Source organism: Mobula birostris, chromosome 6 (genome assembly GCF_030028105.1).
Source record: "Mobula birostris isolate sMobBir1 chromosome 6, sMobBir1.hap1, whole genome shotgun sequence".
Taxonomy (NCBI): Eukaryota; Metazoa; Chordata; class Chondrichthyes; order Myliobatiformes; family Myliobatidae; genus Mobula; species Mobula birostris.
In genome coordinates this window covers 13,082,607-13,106,498 of record NC_092375.1, presented here as the reverse complement: position 1 = coordinate 13,106,498, position 23,892 = coordinate 13,082,607, and the positions used below count along the sequence as shown (strand labels likewise).

Below are 23,892 nucleotides of genomic sequence, written 5' to 3'. Positions count from 1 at the left end.
AGGCACTGTAGCTATAGATGTGTGCCCAAGACCTTTGCACAGTACTGTATACACAGTAAATTACTTGTACATTGCATGTTATAGGATTGCTTTTATTTTTGTATTTATTATGGTTTTTTATTGTGTTCTTTGTTCTTATTGTGTTTTTTGTTTACTCTGCATCTGATCTGGAGAAGCAATCATTTTGTTCTTTACACTCATGTGCTGAAGAATGACAATAAACAATCTTGAACTATGTGCCTATAAAAGAGCTCAAGTTTAACGTCTTCGATAGACTCGATTGTGAAGCAAGTTCAATGAGACGAAAATGTTAATTCTCCTCCTATGTAATATGTTTTATATCGCAGTTTGGAGTTCTCCTGTAAAACTTTTGCATGACTCTTTGTGTGGTAGTTGCTTTAAGGTGAATGTGGCTTCTTTGAGGTGCCCTGGGTTTGAGGCTGCAGAGGAAGGCAGTACCCCAAACTTGGCATATCACCTCCTGTGCTCAGGAGACAATGAAGCCATTCTACCCAACTGGTGGACAGAGGGACACACACAAAATGTTGGAGGAACTCAGCAGGCTAGGCAGCATCTATGTTTCGGGCCGAAGCCCTTTAGCAGAGCTTCCAGCCTGAAACGTTGACTGTACCCTTTTCATTAGATGCTGCCTGGCCTGCTGAATTCCTCCAGCATTTTGTGTGTGTTGCTCAGATTTCCAGCCTCTGCAGATTTTCTCTTGTTTGTGGTGGACAGAAGGAATGTTTAATAAGGGAGCTCTTCCCCTGCCACCGCCTGGTTTGTTTTTTGCTGATTTCTTTCTTCTAGCTCACTCTGCTCCCTCTACTCTGCTCTCTGAAGCAGTGCACTATTAATCGCCCTCCACACCCCCGCCCCCTGGCAACCCCGCCGTTTTCAATAATATACTATTTCAAAATGGTCTGTTCAAGCCCGAATTCATCAGGGTGATGTGTTTTGTCGAGGCTGCAGACCATGTGAGCAGGCTGGAATGAGTTATCGCGTGCAGGTTTCGAAACTCATCACAGCCTCAGGCGTTTAAAGGCTATTGAGGAGGTCTTTGGAGTTCCTTATGAGAACGGCAGCATCAGTCAGAATAATGCATGATCTGTCCTACGGTCCGTCCTGCACTGCAGGGATAATGATCGTGGCAAAGGTGAGAGAGAATTTGTGTAAAGTGCTCTGCTGCCATGAAGCCTGCCACAGCACAGTAACATCTTTCAGGCTGGAGGTTCTCTTTCGCCCACAGCCTGTCTATCTCCCTTTTCATGTTCGCAGTCAGGGTTGTAGAGTCGTAGTTGACAGACTGAGTCACAGTGAGAGGTTGGGATATTGCTCGCTGCAGGGTGAGGGGCGATTTCATGGAGATATTTAACATTATGAGAGGGTTGGATAGGGTGAATGTGCCAATCTTTTTCTAGGAATTCTAGGGGTCTGGGAATCAAGAACTTGTGTGCATAGATTGTTGCCCTGCAGCCCATGTTCCATGTGTTTTTGTTTACACTTCTTTTTTTTGCTATTTGTGCGATTTGTCCTCTTTTGCAAATTGGATATAAGTGTTTGCTTTTAGTGAATTTTATTGTATTTCTTTGTTTAGTTAGTGCCTGCAAGAACATGAATCTCGGGGTTGTATATGATACACATACATCTATAATAAATTTAAATTTAGAACTTTGAACTTGAAGCGAGGCTCAGGGTGAGAGGAGAGAGATTTAATAGGAACCTGAGGGGCAACTTTTTAACACAGAACATAGAACACTACAACGGAGGACAGGCCGTTTGGCCCATGATGTCATGCCGACCTTTTAACCTACTCCAAGGTCATCCTAACTCTTCCCTCCTCAATAGCCCACCATTTTTGTATCATCCATGTGCCTATCTAAGAATTTCTAAAGTGTCCCTTATGTGTTTTCCTCAACCACCACCCTTGGTGTGGTGTTTCACACACCCACCACTCTCTGTATCAAAAATTTACCTTTGACATCCCCACTTCAGCTTTCTCCAATCACTTTAAAGTTATGCCCCATCATATTAGCCAGTTCCACCCTGAGGCGGGAGGAGAAGATGGCGGCACGTCTGCGTGTGCACAGCTCTCCGGAGAAAAATGATATCGTATCTGTTAAATAGGGGCCGTGGACAATTCTGATTTGATGGAGAATGGACGTGAAAGCACAGAGGAACATCTGGAGAAATTTCTGAAACGCTGGTTCGCTGCTGTCGTTACTGTGTGGTCGGGAATCTTTCGGAGGGTAGGCCTCAAAATCCCCGGCCTTGCCTGCTTTTGGTGACCGTGAGGGAGGTCGAATCGTTCGGACAGAGATGGCGCTGAGTACTCGGTGTCGGAGAGCTGATCAGAGCTCGAAGTTTTCGGATGACTCAGAGTCGGATTGTGGTTGGCATGGCAGGGAGAGTTTTTCTTCTCCCGTCTGCGTGAGATGTAGGACATTTGAGAAACTTTGAACTTTACTGTGCTCACAGATTTCTTCATCAAGTTATGGTATTGTTACACTGTTTGTAATTATATGTTATAATTATGTGGTTTTGTCAGTTTTTTTCAGTCTTGGTTTGTCCTGTGTCTTGTGATATCACACTGGAGGAAATAATGTATCATTTCTTAATGCATGCATTACTAAATGACAATAAAAGAGGACTGCGTGTCTTCATAATCATATCCACTCAATCTATGACTCTTTACATCTTCTCACCTCTATCAAGACAATTCTCATCCGGCTTCACTCCAAAGAGATAAGTCCTGGTTCACGAAACCTATTCTCATAAGATATACTCTCTAACCCAGACAGCATCCTGGTAAACTTCCTCTGCACCCTCTCTCAAGATCCCACATGCTTCCTATAAAGAAGTGACCAGAAATGAACAGGCTACTCCAAACGTGGTCTAACCAGGGTTTTATAGAGCTGCAGTATTACATCAATTTCACCCAGAGGAACAAAACTGCCAGAGGAAGTGGTTGAGGCAGGAAAGTGGAGAGAATTCTGACTGGATGCATCTCAGCCTGCTGCAGAAGCTGTAGTGATCAGGATTGCAAGAAGCTGAAAAAGATGCAAACTCAGCCAGTTCCATCACGGACCCAACCCTCCCAGTCATTGAAAACATCTTCCAGAGCCAATTTCTCAAGAAGGTGGCCTCACTATATGGGTCGTGCCCTCTTCTCATTACTACCATCAGGGAGGAGATACAGGAGCCTGAAAATCCATTCTCAATTATTCAGAACCAGCTTCCTCCCCTCCATGATCAGATTTCTGAATGGTCCGTGAATCTATGAACATCACCTCATTATTTTTTTTTGTGCTATTTATTTATTTGGTGATTACTGTAAGTAGTAGTGCAATCATTTGAGTCAAGTGTACTGTTCTCCATCGGTGGGTTCTCAGATGGAATCCACGTTCTGGTGCAGTAAGGGAACAAAAGTGGGTGTTAGCTGTGGTTAGTGGTTGAGTCATTTGGTTGTATAGTCTTTCATTTCATATCTGCTGCTTGCTTTCCGGGGCACAGCGGATGTCAATCTCTGTCCCTCTTGAACAGATTTCCTTGAGGTGTATCTATTGCGTGCAATATCTTCCCAGATTTTACATGTGATGTTGAATTTCTTCAGGCTGATTTTGATATTATACTTCAAGCATTTCCTTTGCCCACCAGGGGCTCGCTGACCTTCATTCAACAGAGAATAAAGGGTCTGTTTGGGAGACATGAGTTAGGCATTCTGATGACATGACCTATCCATCAGAGTTGATGTTGATTTATCATGGCAGAGATGCTCTTCATGTTGGCGTTCTCTAGTGTGCTGGTGTTAGTGCATCTGTCCTTCCAGGTGATTTTCAAAATCTTCTGTAAGGAACTTTGGTGGTATTATCCCAGGGATTTCAGGTACTTATTGAAGGTGATCCATAATTCAGCTCAACAAGTAATGCAGGAAGGATGAGTGCTCTATAAGCTAAAAGTTGTGTTTGGACTTATAGGTCACGGCCTTCAAAGACTCTTTTCCTTTATCTTGCATGGCTCCACTTGTACTACTCAGCTGGTGGTTGATCTCAGAGTAGATGTCTGCTTTTTTAAGGAGAGAATGCTGCCAAGGTAGGGAAAGTGGTCTACAGTTTCAGGGTAGCATCATCAACTTTTATGGAAGGCTGGATAAGTGGCTTGTTGGGTGGCTTACATCGGGCTGTGTGTATGTCATCAAAAGTTCATGAATTTCCAATGATTTTATGCCTGTGCACTGTACTCTTGGGTTACAGGGTGGAGATACACCTTTAACAAAGAAGGTATAAGGCACTCCCTCCCTCTGCTAGCCTGCAAATCACCCTTGGGCAAGGTGTAGCACCTGTAATCACAGACACAGGAAGCCATGGGAACAGGTGGTGGATGGTCGTATAAGCAGCTGCTGCATATCACACGTCCTGGTTATACGATCATTCATGCCAGGCAGACAATCTCTGAAGAGTATTGATAATGGCTGGGGTCACCAATCTTGTAAAGACACTGCCCAGATGAAGGTAGTGGCAAACCACTTCTGTAGAAAAATTTGCCAAGAGCAATCATGGTCGTACAGCATGGCACATAGACACATGACATAACTGTACTATAGCAACAGTGAACTGTGGAGACCAAGTCATTTGGTGTATTTAAGGAAAAAATTGATACCTTATTGATTCATAAGTGGGTTCATAGTGCTCAGGCAGCTCAGTGTGTCCTACAGTACAGTAACAGGCCCTTCAGCCCAAACGGCCATGCTGACCAAGGTACCTCATCCAAAGTGGTCCTATTTGCTAGTTATATGGAGAAGGCGAGTCAATGGATTGGAAAAAGAGAAAGGCCACGATGGATAGGTGGAGCTTGTTCAATGGGCTGAATAGCCAAATTGTCTGATTCTGTCTGATATCTAATAGTCTTTTAAGACAGCCTGTTCCAATAGGAGGAGGGTCAGTAACCAAGGTCACCAAGATCATAATGTTTGTCAGGGGAGTGAGAGCAGAGATAAGGAGGTGATTTTGCCATAATGCAGGATGTTGCTGTGATTTAGACTGCATGCCAAGAGGAGCAAGATGGTGCTTGTGTACATCGCTCCTTCAGTTGACATCTTTTGGATAGATCATGAAACCACATATTTCACTACTTGTATGTCTTTTACACTTGTTTTTCTTCTTGAATGTGATTCTGGAACTGTTGGAGTCTGTAATTTGCATTTCGGGTGTTCTAGCGCTCTGCAGTCTCCGAGAGGATTCTGGGAGGCAGAGTTAGCATGCACGAACCTCATGGTGAGAAGGCTGCGGGGCACAAGCCAATGCTCAACTCCATTTCGCTGATTAAAGCAACAAGGGAGATTTAAACGTCAAGGCAAATGTGGAATGTGAGCACAGGCTGCTTGTCTTATGATGGCCAGTGAGATCACTCTACTGCTGGAGGGGGAGAATGGGAAGAAGGATGTGGAAGCATTGGAAAGGGTACAGAGGAGATTTACCAGGATGCTGCCTGGTTTAGAGAATATGCATTATGATCAGAGATTAAGGGAGCTAGGGCTTTACTCTTTGGAGAGAAGGAGGATGAGAGAAGACATGATAGAGGTGTACAAGATAATAAGAGGAATAGATAGAGTGGATAGCCAGCGCCTCTTCCTCAGGGCACCACTGCTCAATACAAGAGGACATGGCTTTAAGGTAAGGGGTGGGAAGTTCAAGGGGGATATTAGAGGAAGGTTTTTTACTCAGAGAGTGGTTGGTGCGTGGAATGCACTGCCTGAGTCAGTGGTGGAGGCAGATACACTAGTGAAGTTTAAGAGACTACTAGACAGGTATATGGAGGAATTTAAAGTGGGGGGTTATATGGGAGGCAGGGTTTGAGGGTCGGCACAACATTGTAGGCCAAAGGGCCTGTACTGTGCTGTACTATTCTATGTTCTATGTTCTATAAAAGCAATTGAACACTACTTAACACATCTATGAAACGAAGAGTGAAAAGGCATTGCACGGTTTATTCATGTAAATAACTACTACTACTGCTACTACGTCCACTCAGGCCTAGGGGACCGGCATTGGGCACGATGACAGACTCTCCACTTCTCCCTCTCCCTCATCAGTGTGTTCAGTTCATCTACATTAGCCGCGCCACTGTCTTCTAGGAGCGTGTTGACCATAGGCTTGGGAGGGCACCCAGGGTTCATCCTCCTGTGCTTGGGCTCCCATATGATGACTAGGCTGGCAGGTAGCTCGGGGTGGCGTAGAGAGTGCCCTGCTGGTTGCAGTCTTTTCGCCTCGATTTTAGAGGTGAGCATCGGTAGGTTGTTCTAGAGCTCGACGTTCGTCATGTGCTGTTGTCAGCTCATGTCAAGAGCCATCCGGAGCATTCGTGTATAGCAACCATCTAGAGACTTTCACATCATTTTGGTGAGTGTCCATGTCTCGCGTCCGTACATGAGAATGGACTCTATGACTGCTATGAAAATCCTCTTTTTAAGCCCTCTGGTCAGGTCGACTTCCAGATTTCCTTCATGTCGATCGTAGCCCTCCACACCAGCGCCTTCCGTATCTTTATGTCCTTCTCCGAACTCATCATTCTTGACCCGAGGTACTTGTAGTCAAAGACTTTCTTCATGGTATCATTCTCTACGGTCTTGAGAGTACCTTCATCGCAGTTAAACGCCATGTACTCTGTCTTTTTAGCGTTTAGGTGAAGTCCAACTTTATTGCACTCAATTTCCACTTTTGTCAGTAGCTGCTGTGCTTCCTCCATCTGGTCAGAGAGCAGGACTATGTCATCTGCAAAATCGAGATGTAAATAAAATTAAGGCTTATTTCTCACATGAACATCAAAACATACAGTGAAATATACAGTTTTGCATCAACAATCAATACAGGCTGAGGATGATGCTGAAGGCAGTCTGTAAGTGTGGCCACAATTCCCGCACCAGCATAGCAAGCCCACAACTTACTTGGAAATTATTTTTATCATGAATAAATTTTATAAATTTATAAATTTTATAAATTTTATTTTGATTAATAAAAACAGAAAAGCTTGTAATGGCATAGCATCGAAGACACAAGATTCACAAGACATATAAATTAAGCATAAATTATATAAAATTATACAAGATTTACACAGAGAGTGTTAGGCACCTGAAACGCACTGCCAGATGATAGAATTCCAACATTTAAGAGGCATTTAATCAGGTGCATGAACAGGCAGGGAATGTGTGAAAACAGATCTTGCAAAGGCAAATGAAATTAATTTGTACTGGCATCATGTTCGGCACAGGCCTCCTGAGCCAAAATGTTTCTGTGCACTCTGTCTCTCTCCCTTCTCCTTTCTCTTTTACCTTCTCTCCTCTGTCTACTTCTCTCACTCTTCTCTCTCAGAATCAGAAACATATCATTGACATGTGTTGCAAAATTTGTTTTGTAGCAGCAATACAATGAAAGACATAAAAAGAACTAAGTTAAAATAAAAAATAACATGATAAATAGTGCAAAAGAGAAATAGCGTTTCTCTTCCTCCCTCTCTCTCCCTCTCACTCTCTTTCACTCTCTCTTTCACTGTTCCTCTTCCTGAATCTCCCTGAAGTTTGTTTTTCTTCACTCCAGCCATAAGCTGAATGCCAGTTAATGTCTGGAGCCCACTAACCTATGACAGTTTTGGAATAGGAGGTAATCAATTGTTTCACCAGGAAATAGGATCAGCAGCTGAAGACCAGAGGTGGAGATTGGAGGAATAAAACTGGTTGTTCCAGAGTAAGCCAACATGAATTTAGTGGGTCAAATAGCCTCATTCTGTGCCATTTTGAACTTCCAATACATTCCTTCCTTCTCCTCCCTCTCTGAGGCAACTTCCATTACCTCACCTGATGTCCCCCGTGAAGATCAATAACCTGTTTGATTATCACATGTCTGGTGACATGTTTAAGGTGTTTAAAATGCACTGATGTGAGTTGCCAAGTCCGGCTGGAGATTTGGTCACATGATCCCAATCTGCCCCAAGCTCCTCCTCTTACTATTGGTCACCCTCACAGCACACTTAGCAACAACACCACAACCCCCAAATGGTGGTCAAGCAATACTCAATTATCAATACTTTAACACCAATGGATAAAAATGGTCATTGAAAGATCACAGGAACACAATTAGCTTTTTTAAAGTACCCTTGATATTTCTCCAAGGTTTTCATGCAGAGAAATAGCTCTCAGAGCTTCCTTGCTGATTATCGTGTGAAGAAAAGGGAGCCCCGTGGAGCTGTATAACACCCACAATCCTGGAGTACCTTAAAAGAGTAAACACAGTATTAAACATACACTTAGTGGCCACTTTATTAGGCACACCTGCTCATTAATGCAAATAACAAATCAGCCAATCATTTGGCAGCAACTCAGTGCACAAAAGCATGCAGGCATGGTCAGGAGGTTCAGTTGTTGTTCAGACCAAACATCAGAATGGGGAAGAAATATGATCTAAGTGTGTTTGACCATGGAATGATTGTTGGTGTCTGACTGGATGTTTTGAGAATCTCAGAATCTGTTGACCTTCTGGGATTTTCATGCACAACAGTCTCTAGAGTTTACAGGGAATGGAGCAAAACACAAAAAAATGCTCAGTGAGCAGCAGTTTTGTGGGCACAAAAACCTTGAGAGAAGTCATGGGACAATGCCCAGACTGGTCAACGTGACAGGAAGGTGGCAGTAACTCAAATAACCACATGTTACGACAGTGGTGCACAGAAGAACATCTCTGACTGCACACCACGTCAAACCTAGAAATGTGAATCAGCTATAGCAGCAGAAAACAACAATTGGTTCCACCCTTGTACCTAATAAAATGTCCACTGACATTCAACTGCTTTGGAACACAGTGATTTAAATACCAACATGGAATGATAAATATCCCAAAGTTCAAAAGGAATTTATTATCGAAGTATGCATGTGCTACCCTGAGATGTATTTTCTTGTGGGCATTTACAGAAAAGTAAAGAAATACAATAGAATTTGCTTAAAACTATAAATAACAGAGACCGATAAGTAACCAATGTTCCAAAGAAGACAAATTGTGCAAAAATAAATAAATAAATCGGAATTGCTGAGTCCCTGAAAGTGAGTCCATAGACTGTGGAGCCAGTTCAGTATTGTGGTGAATGAAGTTGTCCAGGCTGGTTCAGGAGCCTGATGGTTGTAGGGTAATAACTGTTCCTGAGGGACCTAAGGCTCCTGTACCTCTGCCCGAACATATGAGTGAGTGGAGAGCATATCCTCAATGATGGGGATCCGAGATGGTGGCTGCTGCTTTCTTGTAGCAGTGCTCCGTGCAACTATGCTCAACGATGGGTAGGGCTCCGCCTTATTTATTTACTGATATTATTTCTTTCTTTTTGTACTTGCACATTTTGTTGTCTTTTGCACTCTGGTTGAATGCCCAAGTTGATGTGGTCTTCCAATTATTCTGTTATGGTTGTTATTCTATTATGGAGTAATTGAGTGTGCCCACAGGAAAATGAATCTCAGGCTTGTATATGGTGACATGTATGTACTTTGATAATAAGTTTACTTGGAACTTTGAACTGTGTTTAGACTGTGTCCACCACTTTTAGTAGACCATTCCATCCCTGGGCATTGGTGTTTCCATACCAGACCATAGCATAGCAAGGCATCGCTTTTAAAATATCACTTTCAAAAAGGCCGCAGAAAAGAGTCATGAGGAACTGGAGGGCTTGAGATATAAGCAAAGACTGACTAGCTGGAGCTTATTTCTCTCTGAAGTATTAGAGTACGTGGGATGACCTTACAGTATATTGGTGGAGAAAATCGTGATAGGTAGAGGTAGTGTGCGTGGTCAGTGTAGGGGAATCTCAAACTGGTGGCCACTGATTTTAGATGAAAGGAGTAAAATTTAAAAGTGTCCCAAGAGACATACTGTGTTTTTCACACAGATGGTGGTGGGCTTATGGAATGAGAGGCCAGAGGCAGGTCCAATTACAATATTTAAACTACATTAGGACCAGTTCTTGGATAGAAATGACCATAAGAATTAAGCCATTCAGCCCATTGACTCTATGCCATAACATCACAGCTGATTCATTTTCCCTCTCAACCCCATTCTTCTGCCTTCTCCCTATAACCTTTGCCACCCTTATTAATCAAGAACATATCAACCTCCACTTTATATCTACCCAGTGACATGACTTCCATAGCTGACTGTGGCAATGAATTCCACAGACTTACCATTCTCTGTTCTAAAGGGGAATCCTTCTTTGCTGGTCTTAGACTCTCTCTCTGTTGGAAACATCCTCTGCACATCTACTCTATCGAGGTCTTTCAATATTCAGTAAGTTTCAATTAGTTCCCCTTCATTCTTCTAACCTTCAGTGAGCATAGACAAGCCCAAAGCCTAGAAACACTGAAGAATATGGTTATGGATATGGGTCAAATTCAGGCAAATGGGTCAAACTCAGGAAAGCACCTTGTTTCTGTGCTGCATAACTCTATGACAATAATTTTATAAAAGTTAACATTGTAGGCCTTTTCAGTACAAGTTTTCTTTGATTACAGACTAAGATTAAGTGAATGCTTCTGTCATTGTTTTGGTCACAGTAATAGCTGGCAATCATTTCAGCTCAAGCGATTACTCTGTCAAATAACAATTTCAACAAATTCCATTTAACTCTACCTTGTGGCAAGTTGTGTGTTTGCGTCCTGTTCACTTATCACCGCAAGGAGACACTTCACAGTAAATTATTGACTTTTGGGCTCTGTCTGTATGGACCAAAAGTGGGGAGGATAGGATTAAGATCAATGGCAGGGAATGAGAGATGGCTTGCAATCTGGGTTCTATTACCACTCGCAGATTCAAATAATTGATTTTTCTCTTTTGTCTTTTATCCAGCCGTCCTGCAAGTGACAATTTCTCTGGGCAAAGTGGAACTCAGTGTGGGAGAATCCAAGTTCTTCACCTGCACAGGTATGTCCAAAGATTACTGGGAAACTCTGGCACTGATCTGCTGCCAGATACCTGCTCAGGTAGGGCCAAGCTTAGGTTGTTGTCTCTCCTCATGCTAAATGGACCCCGGCAGGTGGAATGTGTGTTCAATTTTTCATTGAGTTATTGCTAGCTCTCAGCGCGATCCTATTCCTGGACTTGGTCCCTTATACCCTGTTCTCTCAAACATGCTGTTAGATATGTGGATTATGACCAAAGGAAAAACAGCTGGAGCCGCTTAGTGCGTCAAAAATCAAACTTACAAACATTAGTGAAAACAGTGAAAAGAAAATTGCCAGTATTAACAAAAAGATATCTACCAGAAAGCACAATAATATCTCCATACTATTTTTGTCCAGAGTGAACTCCTGGCAGCCCTGATTTCTCTCCCCTACTGAAAGCGAAGAGCCCCATTTATTAGGCACAACAAGGACTCACCATCTTCAATTACCAACCAATCTAACTTAAATCTAGACGTGAATTAGAATTTGGTGCCTCCCCCAATGCAGTTACAATCATATTTCAAAATAAACAGAAGTATCGACCTTAAATACAGTGTACAAGCAACATATACACATATCCCCATGACTAAAGAAACGGAATATTTTGCTGTGTATGGAGAGAAAGGCACTATAAAGTCAACTTAAGGGCATCATCTCAGTTTAAAACCCATTATAAGAAGATACTGAAGGTATTGAAATGAACACACTCATTGCAACAATGACAGACTGACAGGGCTGTGTGTGTGTGTGTGTGTGTGAATACATATGTGTATGAAATGTGTTTACCGAGTGTTCTCTGTCACATTACTACCCTCCTCTCCTGCAGTGACAGTGCTACAGTGCTCGGCAGCCAAGGCAGGTAGTCTGCAGTAACATTTCCTTTCCCTGCTTTATGATGGATACATAATTTGAAGGGTTGGAGCTGCAGGTATCACTGTGTCACTCTCGCATTATGGCCCTTCATTGTCTGAATCCACGTTGAAGCTCTCCATCACACATGCCCATCAACTTCAACCTGATTCTCTTCCTAAGCAACAAAATGAGGGATATTTTTGCAGTAACTAGTTAAGATTAAGATCAGCTTTATTTGTTGCATGTGCTTTAAGACATTGAATCTTCATCAGTCTTTGTTTAGGTATAATTGTTCAAGTTCCCACCACTGCCTGTAAGCAGCTTATACGTTCTCCCCGTGACCATGTGGGTTTCCTCCGGGTGATCCACTTTCCTCACTCGGTCAAAGAGCAAACCAGCTGGTAGGTTACTTCATCCATGTAAACTGTGCCGTGATTTGGCAAGGGTTAAATCAGGGGATTGCTGCATGGCTTGAAGGGCCAGAAGGGCCTGTTCTGTGCTGTATCAAATAAATAGATATTCTATTGTATTTGTTTATTTTTGTACAGATACCCGCATGAAAATGCATCTAAAAGAATAATTTATTAGGTCTCAACACATTCTGAACATTGCGAATGTGTTGCACATGAACACGTTCTCATTAATCTTTGTGGATGAAAACGGAGAAATTATCGCACTTATTAGTGGAATTGACTGATGCTGATAGAAAGGATTACATTCCTAATGTTACATAGGTTAATCTTCTTCTTAATGCAACATGTTAAAGGTGATCGTACAGATGCATTGAATATTTATCAGTTGTTTTCTTGATCTGCCTCTCTTTCATTGATATATTTATCTATTCATGCCTTTGTATCTCCTCGGCTTAATTGCTCCACACAAGAGCAGAATCAGAAACAGAGAGTTTATTATCACCAGCAGAGAGTATGTCGTGAGGTTTTTTTTTAGCAGCAGTACAGTGCAATTTATTCAAAAAAGACAATATTACAAGCCCCTTTCGTTCCTCCCACCCACTCACACACACAATTAGGCCAACTGCAGGACAGGTCACCTTTGGGCCTCTAGCCTCCAATCTCCAGTTGACTTGATGCTGGACCTCCAGCTTTCTCAGTGGACTCCCAGGGCTTCGGTCATCAAGCCCCAAATTCTAGACATTGCATTGACTTTCAGGTTTTGACCAGAACTTACGATGATGGGACCCTTACTCCATACCTCGAGCTCGGAACTCACTGATGACAGGATCACGAACTCCAGCCCTCAAACTCTACACTCACCAATGATGGGACCCAGATCTCCAGGCCTCAAACTCCAAACTTGCCAATGATGGGACCCCGAACTCCAGGCCTCGAACACCAAACTTGCCAATGATGGGACCCCGAACTCCAGGCCTCAAACACCACACTCACCGATGACAAGAGCTATGAGATGTTTCAGTGGACATGTTAAGGAGCATACTTGATAAATTAGGGCAGATGTTTGAGCATTGGGGGTAAATGACAGGAATTTGCAGTTTGTCACAAATAATATTTCACCTGCTAAAATTTGTCACTGTTATGTGCTTCTACCATCCAAACATCTATGCTAAAGGCATTAATGTATAAAATCTACTCCAGGTAATACCCCAGCTGAACTCAGTTGATCTGACTGTCATCGATCTGCAATGTGCAGTAATTTGATACAGCTGTTTAAAACCATGAAGTTCTGATGCAGCAAATAATCTTTTCAGTTGGACAGAAAAGTAGCCAGAAAGAGAAAGATGAATATAATAGGCAGAACAAAACACACCTAAGACTGGAACGGAATGGTAGTGTGGCAGTTAGCGTAATGCTATTACAGCGCCAGTGATCCAGGTTCAATTCCCTCCGCTGTCTGTAAGGAGTTTGCAAGTTCTCCTTGTGACGGTGTGGGTTTCCTTCAGATACTCCGGGTTTCTTCCACATTTCAAAGACATGGTGGTTAGTAAGTTAATTGGTCACATGGGGGTAATTGGCCAGAGCGTGCTCTTTGCTCTGTTACCATGCAGTATTCCTTAAAATTGATAAATACAGCACTGTACAAAGTCTTGGGAATAGTACTGTAGTTATTAATTTTAAGGAATACAGCATCATAGTATAGCTAGGGTGCCTAAGACTTTTGCACAGTACTATAGTAATTTTATGTATTGCACTGTACTGCTGCTGCAGCAAAAAAAAAAACAGATTTCATGTCATACAAATCTTCTGTCATCTTCTATCAGACTCCCCTTTCTCCAGCCCTGCATCTCCTTCACCAGTCAACTTCCCAGCTCTTTACTTCACCCCTCCGCCTCCCGGTTTCACCTATCTCCTTGTGTTTCTCTCGCTCTGTCTCCTCCCCCCACCTTTTAAATCTACTCCTCATCTTTTTTTCTCCAGTCCTGCCAAAGGGTCTCAGCCTGAAACGTCGACTGTACTCTTTTCCATGGATGCTGCCTGGCCTGCTAAGTTCCACCAGCTTAAAGTTGCTTAAATTTCGTATGTGAATGATAATAAACCTGAATCTGATATGGGTCTCAATAATGGACTGAGAGTGGGAAGGGGGCAGGAAGAGGGGAGAGAACAGGAAGCGCCACAGGGACATTCTGTAATGATCAAGAAACCAATTGTTTGGAATCAAATGACCCTGCCTGGTTTCTCAGGGCTGGGTGTGTCTGCACCCAAGACACCACCAACTGCTGGCACTCAAATCTTCCTCCTGCCCACATCCCTCCTGTGTCACTCCACCCTCACCATTCCCAGCATCCTTTGTTCCTGCCAGATTTACTAACTCGCTGTTTGCTCCACATTGACAAATATAGTACTTTACAGAAGTCTTTTACACCCAAGCAATATATATGTGCCTAAGACTTTTACACAGTATTGTAAATAAATAAGATTTTAAAAAATACTTTGAGTTGTAATCATGGGGGGGGGGGTTGAAAAAGAATAGGTTACAGATTTATTCTGCATTGTTATTGCTTTACATTTTTCTACCCCAACGCACTGTGCACTGACCTGATCTGTATCAACAGTGCAAGGACAAGCTTTTCACTGTATTTTGGCACATATGACAAAAGTAAAGCAATTTCAACACCAAAGCCAACTACCAATTCAACTCAACATTTATATCCTGTAAATCCTAAAAAAAAATGCAGATGTTGGAAATCTGAAATAAAAACTGAAAGTGCCAGAAATACTCAGTAGGTCAGGCAGCAGCTGTGGAAGAGGAAACAATTCCAGATCTGGGACTTTCATCAGACACTGCACTGCGCACAGCAAGCTCCCACAAGCAATTGTATAATATAGGGCAAATAACTTAATTCGTGATGTTATGTGCCAGATTTCATGTGCCAAAGAGTGGATGTGGAGAAGATCTTTCCTGTGGGTGGGGAAGTCTAAGGCCAGTGGACGCAGCCAAAGAATAGAAAGGTATTCTTTCAGAACAGGGATGAGGAGGATTTTTTTGCCAGGGAGAGATGAATCTGTGGAATTCTTTGCCACAGGTGGCTGTGGAGGCCAACTCATTGGGTATATTTAAGACAAAGGTAGATAGATTCTTGATTAGTCAGGGCATAAAGGGAGATGGGAGAAGGCAGGAGATTGGGGCTGTGAGCGAAAGTAGATCAGCCATGATGAAATGGCAGAGGAGACTCGATGGGCCAAATGGCCTAATTCTGCTCCTATGTCTTATGGCCTTGTGAACATTGCCAGGGATAATTTTCTTGTTTGTAACCACAACTAGATGTGAATCAAGATGGAGATAAATCCTGGTTCCACACCTCATCTGAAAGACTGTACTTCCTGCTATGTTTTCCTGGCTGAGTACTCCATTAAAATGTCAGACTTCAATTTTGCAGTCCAACATCCAGCACTGGATTTGAACCCACAGCCTCCTCAAGGCCAGCAAAGAAGTGACAGCGGCCTGCAGCTCACCATCAAGCCCCCATTCAAAACTGAGCAGAAGCTCTATGCGGTCTCTCCAACTCTGAATGATGGATGGGTAACGCTGGCAGAAAAGCATGGGGCTTCCAGTTACAATCTGACCTTCTATACCTAACTACTTAACTCCCGGGAAACATGACAGCTCAGCAAGATCCCAGTGATGAAATGGCAATGCCCAAACCCTCCATCGTCAAGCACTGACCACCCCACCCCAACCCCAGAATGAACAGAAACAAAATTAAAAACACTCATGTGTAGGTCAGTCTGTATCTCTGACTAAGCTCACAGTTAGATATTATCCCAACATCATGAATCAGTTTCCATTGGCTGACATGATCACAATGGGTGATGGTCCTTTTTTTATGTACCATTTTATGATTACAATTCCATAACCTCAATTAGATTTCAATGCACTGTAGATTAGTGACCTGCATTTCCAATCAATGAAGTAACTGATAAGATGCAAGCTCTAAAGGGACCCTCTCCAGTTGTGGTTTGCAGCCAGTCTAATTCTCTCTGTTACACATAGCACAGGTTTCAATTTATGCCTGTTGTATGCCCTATAATGAGATTGCTCACAGAGCAAGTTCCCATTGTGCCCTTCCTATTTATGAGAATGTGTTATGAACATAACCTTGCGGTTCATGTCCCTGTGGTGCCTTGGTAGAAACTGATTTTAATGAAACAACAGTTAGCTTGTAAAGATAATTACTTTGATAAAACCAAAAACAAAAAAAAAGACACAAAGGGGATTATTGTTTAACGGATTCAGTTAGAAATGTAACGTAATAAATTCAAGCTATTTAAAAAAAAACATTTGAGCTGATCTTCCAGTTCACTGACCATGAAGAACACATGTTCTAAAGAATCTTTTTCTGCCTTTTTAATTGCTTCACACAAGCTAATTCTGGCTCTTCTATGTTCTGTTCATCCTTCCATCTTTCTCATTTTCTTCAATCTCTTCCTTGAATATCACAGACTTTTCCCCCTCTTTTTACTGTTTCCAAGACTATTTCTAAATCAAAATTTCTCTGGACAGAAGTTTGAGCTAAAGAACACGGATTTTGCAACTCATATACTTGTTCACCCATGGCTAAAAATCACCCCTCAACCAATGTTGCTACTTACTTTTATTGTTATTCTGTTAGAGCAGAGATTCCCAACCTTTTTTATGCCATGGACTCTTACCAACAACTGAGGGGTCCATGGACCCCAGGTTGTGAACCCCTGAGTTGGATATACAGCACGGTAACTGGCCCTTGTGGCCCAATGAGCCTATGCCATCCAATTACATCCATGCGGCCAAGTAACCTACTAACCCTTATGTCTTTGGAAGGTGGGAGGAAACCAGATTTCCAACCCTATATAACATTAGGGACAATTTACTGAACATTACATGTTGTGATGACAGCAAAAAAAAATGATTCAACAATTGACCAAGTGGTTATTGAGAGAAGACAAGATCTTGAGGACTTTATGCACCAGTTTTAAAAAGCAACCAGGGCCTGTTGGGACTTTTGACGGGCTACAATCAGCACAAAAAGCCATTTGTTGGTGAGGCAGAACAAGGTTTTAAAAAAACACTTGGGTTCTTTTGGAACTTCTTGGCGAGCTACAATCATAATGGTCTCTTAGGCACTCACCTTCACCACTTGGCCATGTGCCAAGTGGTTAAGGCGTTCATCTAGTGATTTGAAGGTCGCTAGTTCGAGCCTTGGCTGAGGCAGTGTGTTTGTCCTTGAACAAGGCACTTAACCACACATTGCTCTGTGACGACACCGGTGCCAAGCTGTATGGGTCCTAATGCCCTTCCCTTGGACAACGTCGATGGCGTGGAGGGGGGAGACTTGCAGCATGGGCAACTGCTGGTCTTCCATGAAACCTTACCCAGGCCTGTGCCCTGGAAGCCTTCCAAAGCACAAATCCATGGTCTCATGAGACTAACGGATACCTATAAGGCACTCGGTAGAGGACAATAAGAAGCAGCAAAATATATGCAGAGCGGCCATTATGTGAGTGGACAGTGTGAGAGTGGTCAGGCTTTGGGTCGATAGATTTAGGCAGCAACAGGTGCAGGCTAGGGTTTAAGCTTAACGTGTTAGAGGTATAACAAGTGTAGTCAGGATGGGAGTTCAGGCAGTGGAATGCTCCTCCTGTGAAATGTGGGATCTCAGGGTCTCCCTGATGACTATATCTGTCCGAAGTGTATCTGACTGCAGCTCCTGACTGACAAAGTCAACGAACTGGAGCTGGAACTGGATGCACTGAGGCCCAACTGAGAGGCTGAAAATCTCACAGGTAAGTCTTTTACTGAGGTGGTCACACCCAGAGTGCAGGCTTCAGGTAATAGATGTGTGACCACCAGGAGAAGTGAGCAGTCATTAGCACCAATGGTATAGGTAAAAAGAAGTGGTGGGGGAAATGTTCCCACATAGCGAGTTTAGGGAATTAGGGAATAGGCTGAAGAAATTTGGCCTGTCCCCTAAAACCCTCACTAATTTTTATAGATGCACCATAGAAAGCATTCTTCTAGGGTGCATCACAACCTGGTACGGAAGATGTCCTGTCCAAGACCGGAAGAAGCTGCAGAAGATTGTGAACATGGTACAGCACATCACACAAACCAATCTTCCGTCCTTGGACTCACTTTACACCGCACACTGTCAGAGCAGTGCTGCCAGGATAATCAAGGACGCGACCCACCCAGCCAACACACTTTTCGTCCCTCTTCCCTCTGGGAGAAGTCTCAGGAGCTTGAAGACTCTTACAGCCAGATTTGGGAACAGCTTTTTTCCAACTGTGATAAGACTGCTGAAAGGATCTTGACCCGGATCTGGGCCGTACCCTCCAAATATCCAGACCTGCCTCTCAGTTTTACTTTGCACTCTCTTACTTTCCATTTTCTATTTTCTATTTATGATTTATAATTTAAATTTTTAATATTTACTATCGATTTGTAATCCAGGGAGTGGGAAGTGCAGAATCAAATATCGCTGTGATGATTGTACGTTCCAATATCAATTGTTTGGCGACAATAAAGTAAAGAGTAGGAACTCTAAGGTAGTAATCTCTGGATTACTCCCTGGAACACGCGCTAGTCAAAGCAGAAATAGGGTAATAGTACAGATGAATGAGTGGCTGAAGAAGTGGTGCAAGGGGCAGGGTTTCAGATTTCTGGTTCATCGGAATCTCTTCTCAAAGTTCAAACTTCAAAGTTGCATTTATTATTAACGTATGTATACATTATACGACCTTGTCACCTAACAGGCAGTCACAAAACAAATAAACCCAAAATCAAACCCCAGATATATTAAAAAAGGTTGTCTGACACCAAATGCGCAGAGTATAGAAAAAACATATCATGCCCATAAGAAAATAAAAGAATAATATAACCCATAAAAAAGACCATCGGACACCGAATGTTCAATGAAAAAAAAACATCATGCAAGCAATAACCGCGGCAAATAGCTTTTCTGAATTGTAGTCCCCAAAAGAGAGTCCAAGATCCATAGTTCAGCCTCAAGCAGAGTAAACGTCGTGGAGCAGTGATCATAATTGGCCCATACTCACCTCAGGCCCCGACATCTTGACCTTTTCAAGCTTAGCTCTCTATCCGAACATCAGGTTCCACAAATTCCCTCTCTTGGGTTCAATTACCAACCTGATTTCACAGTCTATCTGCATATTGAAATCTCACTTGATTACAGCAACAGTGCCTTTATTACATGCCTTTTCTATGTCCCATTGTAACAGTATGGCCTCTGCAAAATGGACGGATTACACTTAAACTTGAGGGGGGCCAGTGTCCTTGCGGGCAGGTATGTTAGAACTATAGGGGAGGGTTTAAACTAATTTGGCAGGGGGCTGGGATTCGGAGTGACAGGGCAGAGGGTGGGGCAGTTGGTATATAAATTGATGCATTCTGTAGGGAGACTGTAGGGAAGGACAGATAAAGGATAGGGCATAATTGCAGTCAGTGGTATGAATTGAAGTGTATCATGCAAACAAAATCAAAAAGGGTGATGAGTACAGGACTGAAGGTGTTATATTTGAATACACACCATATATGGAATGAGCTTGATGATCTTGTAATGCAGTTAGAGGTTGGAAGGCATGACGTTGTGGACATCACTGAGTTGCGGCTGAAAGAAAATCATATTTGGGAACTTAATATCGAAGGATACACATTTGTCGAAAGAACAGGTAGGTAAGTGGAGGGGTGGGATGGCTTTATTGGTTAAAAAAAAATCAAATCCTATGTCCTGACTTTGCCCACATGAATTTTACATATTTCAATAGGATCGGAAAATGTAGAACACGTTGATAGAGTTAAGAAACAGCAAGAGTAAAAAGTTCCTGATGGGAGTTACATACAGGCCTCCAAACAGCAGCCAGGATGTGGGAAATAAATTAAGAGGGACACAGAAAAAAGATGTAATAAGGGTAATGTTGTGGTTATCATGGGAGATTTCAATATGCAGATAGATTGGGAAAATCAGGTTGGTGATGGATCCCAAGAGAGAGAATTTGTGGAATGCCTACAAGATGGCTTTTTAGAGCAGTTTGTAGCTGTGCCCACTAGGAGAAAAGCAATTTTGGATCGGTGTTATGTAATGAACCAAGTTTGATGAGGGAGCTTAAGGTAAAGGAACCCTTAGGAGTAAGTTATCATAATATGATAGAACTCACCCTGCAATTTCAGAGAGAACAAATAAAGTCAGATACTGCAAATCAGTATGACAGTGGAGTAAGTGGAATTATAGAGGCATGAGAGAGGAGCAGGCCGAAGTTGATTGGAAGGGAATGTGATCAGAGAGGATGGTAGAACAACAGTGACTGGAGTTTCTGGAGGAAATTCGGAAAGTGCAGAAAAGATACATTCCAAAGAAGAAAAAGTATTCCAAAGGAAGGATGAGACAACTGTAGCTGATGCGGAAGTCAAAGACAGCATAAGAGTTAAAGAGAGGGCATATAACAAAAATTAATGGAAAGTTAGAGGATAGGGAAGCTTTTAAAATCCAGCAGAAGGCAATTTAAAAAACCATAATTTTGGAAGCGATGGAATTTGAAGGCAAGCTAGCCAGTAATATACAGTAACAGAGGATAACAAAAGGTGCTTTTTACAGATATATAAAGAATAAAACAGAGGTGAGAGTGGATATTGGACTGACACTGGAAAATGACACTAGGGAAGTAGTAATGGGGGACAAAGAAATAGTAGACAAACTTAATAAGTATTTTGCATCATTCTTCATTGTGAAGACACTAGCAGTATGTCAGAAATTTGTCAGGGGTAGAATTGAGTGTAGATGCTATGACAAAGGAGAAAGTGCTTGGAAGGCTGAAAAATCTGAAGATTGATAAGTTACCTGGGCCAGATGGAATACAACCCAGGATTCTAAAAGTGGTAGCTGAAGAGATTGTGAAGGCATTAGCAATGACCTTTAAAGAATCACTAAAATCTGGAATGGTTCCGGAGGACTGGAAAATTGCAAATGTCGCTCATTTAGAGGGGAGGGAGGCAGAAGAAAGGAAATTATAGGTCAATTAGTCTGATCTCAGTGATTGGGAAAATGTTAGTGCGTGACTTTGGGGTGCATGAAGGCACATGAAAAAACAGGCCAAGGTGAACATGATTTTTTTTCAAGGGAAAATCTTGCCTGACAAATCCGTTGGAATTCTTTGAGGAAATAACAGACAAGATTGACATAAGAGAGTCAAAGGATGGTGCTTACTTGGATTTTCAGAAGAGCTTTTTCAAGGCAGTGCATACGAGGCTGCTTAATAAGATAAGAGCCCATGGTATTACAGGAACAATGCAAGCATGGACAGAAGGAGCCAAATACAAGCAGGAGCCAAAGAACGGGAATAAAAGGGGCCTTTTCTGGTTGGATGCCATTTATTAGTAGTGTTCCATAGGGGTCTGCTTTGGAGCCAATCTTTTCACATTATATTGATGAACTGTTTTATGAACGTTTCTCATTATATACAGAACTGATGGCTTTGTGGCCAAGCTTGCAAACAATATGAAGATGGGTGGAGGGGCAGGTAACGATAGGGAAGCAGAGAATCTGCAGAGGGACTTAAACAGATTGGGAGAATGTGCAAAGAAATGGCTGGTGGAATATAGTGTAGGGAAATATATGGTCATGTACTTTGTTAGAAGGAATGAAGGCATAGACTATTTTTTAAAAGGGGAGAAATTCAAACATCAGAGGTGCAAAGGGGCTTGGGGGTCCTTGTGCAGTATTCCCTAAAGATTAACTTGCAGGTTGACTTGGTGGTGAGGAAGGTGAATGCAATGTTAGCATTCACTTTGAGAGGACCAGAATACAAAAACACAGATGTAATGTTGAGGCTTTATAAGGCAGTGGTCAGAATTCACTTGGAGCACCTTGAGCAGTTTTGGGTTCCTTATCGAAGAAAAGATGTGCTGGCAGTTGAGAGGGCCCAGAAGAAGTTCATGAGAATGATTCCAGGAATTAAGTGGTTAAGGTCAAGGAGTGTTTGATGGCTCTGGCCATCAAACAGGAATTTAGAAGACTGAGAGAGGATCTCATTTAAACCCATCGAATATCGAAGGGCCAAGACAGACTGGATGCGGAGGTGATATTTCCAATAGTGGGTGAGTCTGGGACAAGAGGGCACAGCCTCAGAATATAGGTACATTCAAAGGTGAAAAGATTCAAAGAACATTTGTTATCGAAGTATGTATACAGCATACAAGCCTGAGATTTGTCCTCCCTCAGGCAGGCATGAAACAAGGAAACATGATGGAACCCGTTCAAAGAAAACATCAAACACCCAATGCGTGAAGAAAATAACAAATTGCGCAAACGTCAAAAAGCAAGCAAGCAACACAGAGAACATCAAACATCAAAACATCCATTTAGAGCAGAGGTGATGGGGAATTTCTTTAAGCAGAGGAATCTGCCACATACGGCTGTGGAGACCAAGTCATTGAGCATATTTAAAGCAGGGGTTGACAGGTATTTGATTAGTAAGGGATGCAAAGGTTATGAGGAGAAGGGCTCAGAAGGATAATAAATCAGTCATGATGGAATGCTAGAGAAGGCTGGATGGGCTGAATAGCCTAATTGGCTCCTTATCTTATGGTCTTATTTTATAAAGATGAAGATTAGCTTTATTTTTGTCTCATGTGCTTTGAAACATATATCAAAATATGTCGTGTTTTGTGTCAAATTAAATTAGTGAGGATTATACAAGTGTCACCACACACTTAGCACCAATATCGCATGCCCACCACTCATTAACCTGTACGCCTTTGGAATGTGGGAGGAAACTGGAGCACCTGGAGGAAACCCACTCAGTCATGGAGAGAGCTATGTCAAAGACCTCAGGGAAGTACGAAGGGGCTGGTCAGTGGACAATAGAAAGGCAAGTGAAATTCATTCTCCTGATTCTGGTAGATTCTGCTTCACATCAGCAACAACCTGGGTTCAATCCTGACCCCCCAACACTGTCTCTGTGGAATATGCGTGTTCTCCCTGGGACAGCATGGGAGCCCCCTGGGGTGCTCCCATTTCCTCCTACTTCCCAAAGACATTTGGGGTAGTAGATTATTTGGGCTTTGTCAATAGCCCTTGGAATGTAGGGAGGGGTAAGATCGGGGGGAGTTGATGGGAAGGCAGGAAGAACAGAACAGGATGAGTGAAAATAGGTGGTTGGTGGTCAGCATGGATTCAGTGAGCCAAAGGGCCTAGTTCTGTATTATATTTTTCTATAAATCTAACAGTGAAGTAATACGTTTAGACTGGGTAAATAAAGCAAGCCAGATGGACTATGAGACCCTAAGACATAAGAGCAGAATTTGGCCATTCAGCTTATCATGTCTGGTCCACCATTCCGTCACGGTTGATTTATTTTTCCTTTCAAGTAAAACATTAAATAAGAACCAAGAGCTGGAGTAAACCACTCGGTTCCTTAAGTCTGATTCTCCATTTAATAAGATCGTGGCTGCTTTGATTGTACCCTCAGCTCTGCATTACACTTTCATCCCTTTCTTATCAAGAAATCTATGAACGTCTCCTGCTTCCGTCACCCTTTCCGAAAGAGATTACCAAAGACTCACAATCCCAAATCAAAAAACCTTAGCCTCATCTCCATCCCGGGTGG

The 23,892-nt window shown here is 42.5% G+C and overlaps 1 protein-coding gene across 1 annotated transcript in view; it reads left to right on the top strand.

Annotated features, from left to right (window-relative positions):
* The first annotated feature begins 10,166 nt into the window (after nt 1-10,166).
* The window catches only part of LOC140199703 (neural cell adhesion molecule 2-like), a 431,176-nt gene continuing 417,450 nt past the window's right edge, over nt 10,167-23,892 (top strand). Inside the window, exons 1-2 of the mRNA XM_072262182.1 lie at nt 10,167-10,188; nt 10,872-10,946. Coding sequence (XP_072118283.1) covers nt 10,167-10,188; nt 10,872-10,946 — 97 coding nt within the window. The remainder of the gene's footprint in view (nt 10,189-10,871; nt 10,947-23,892) is intronic.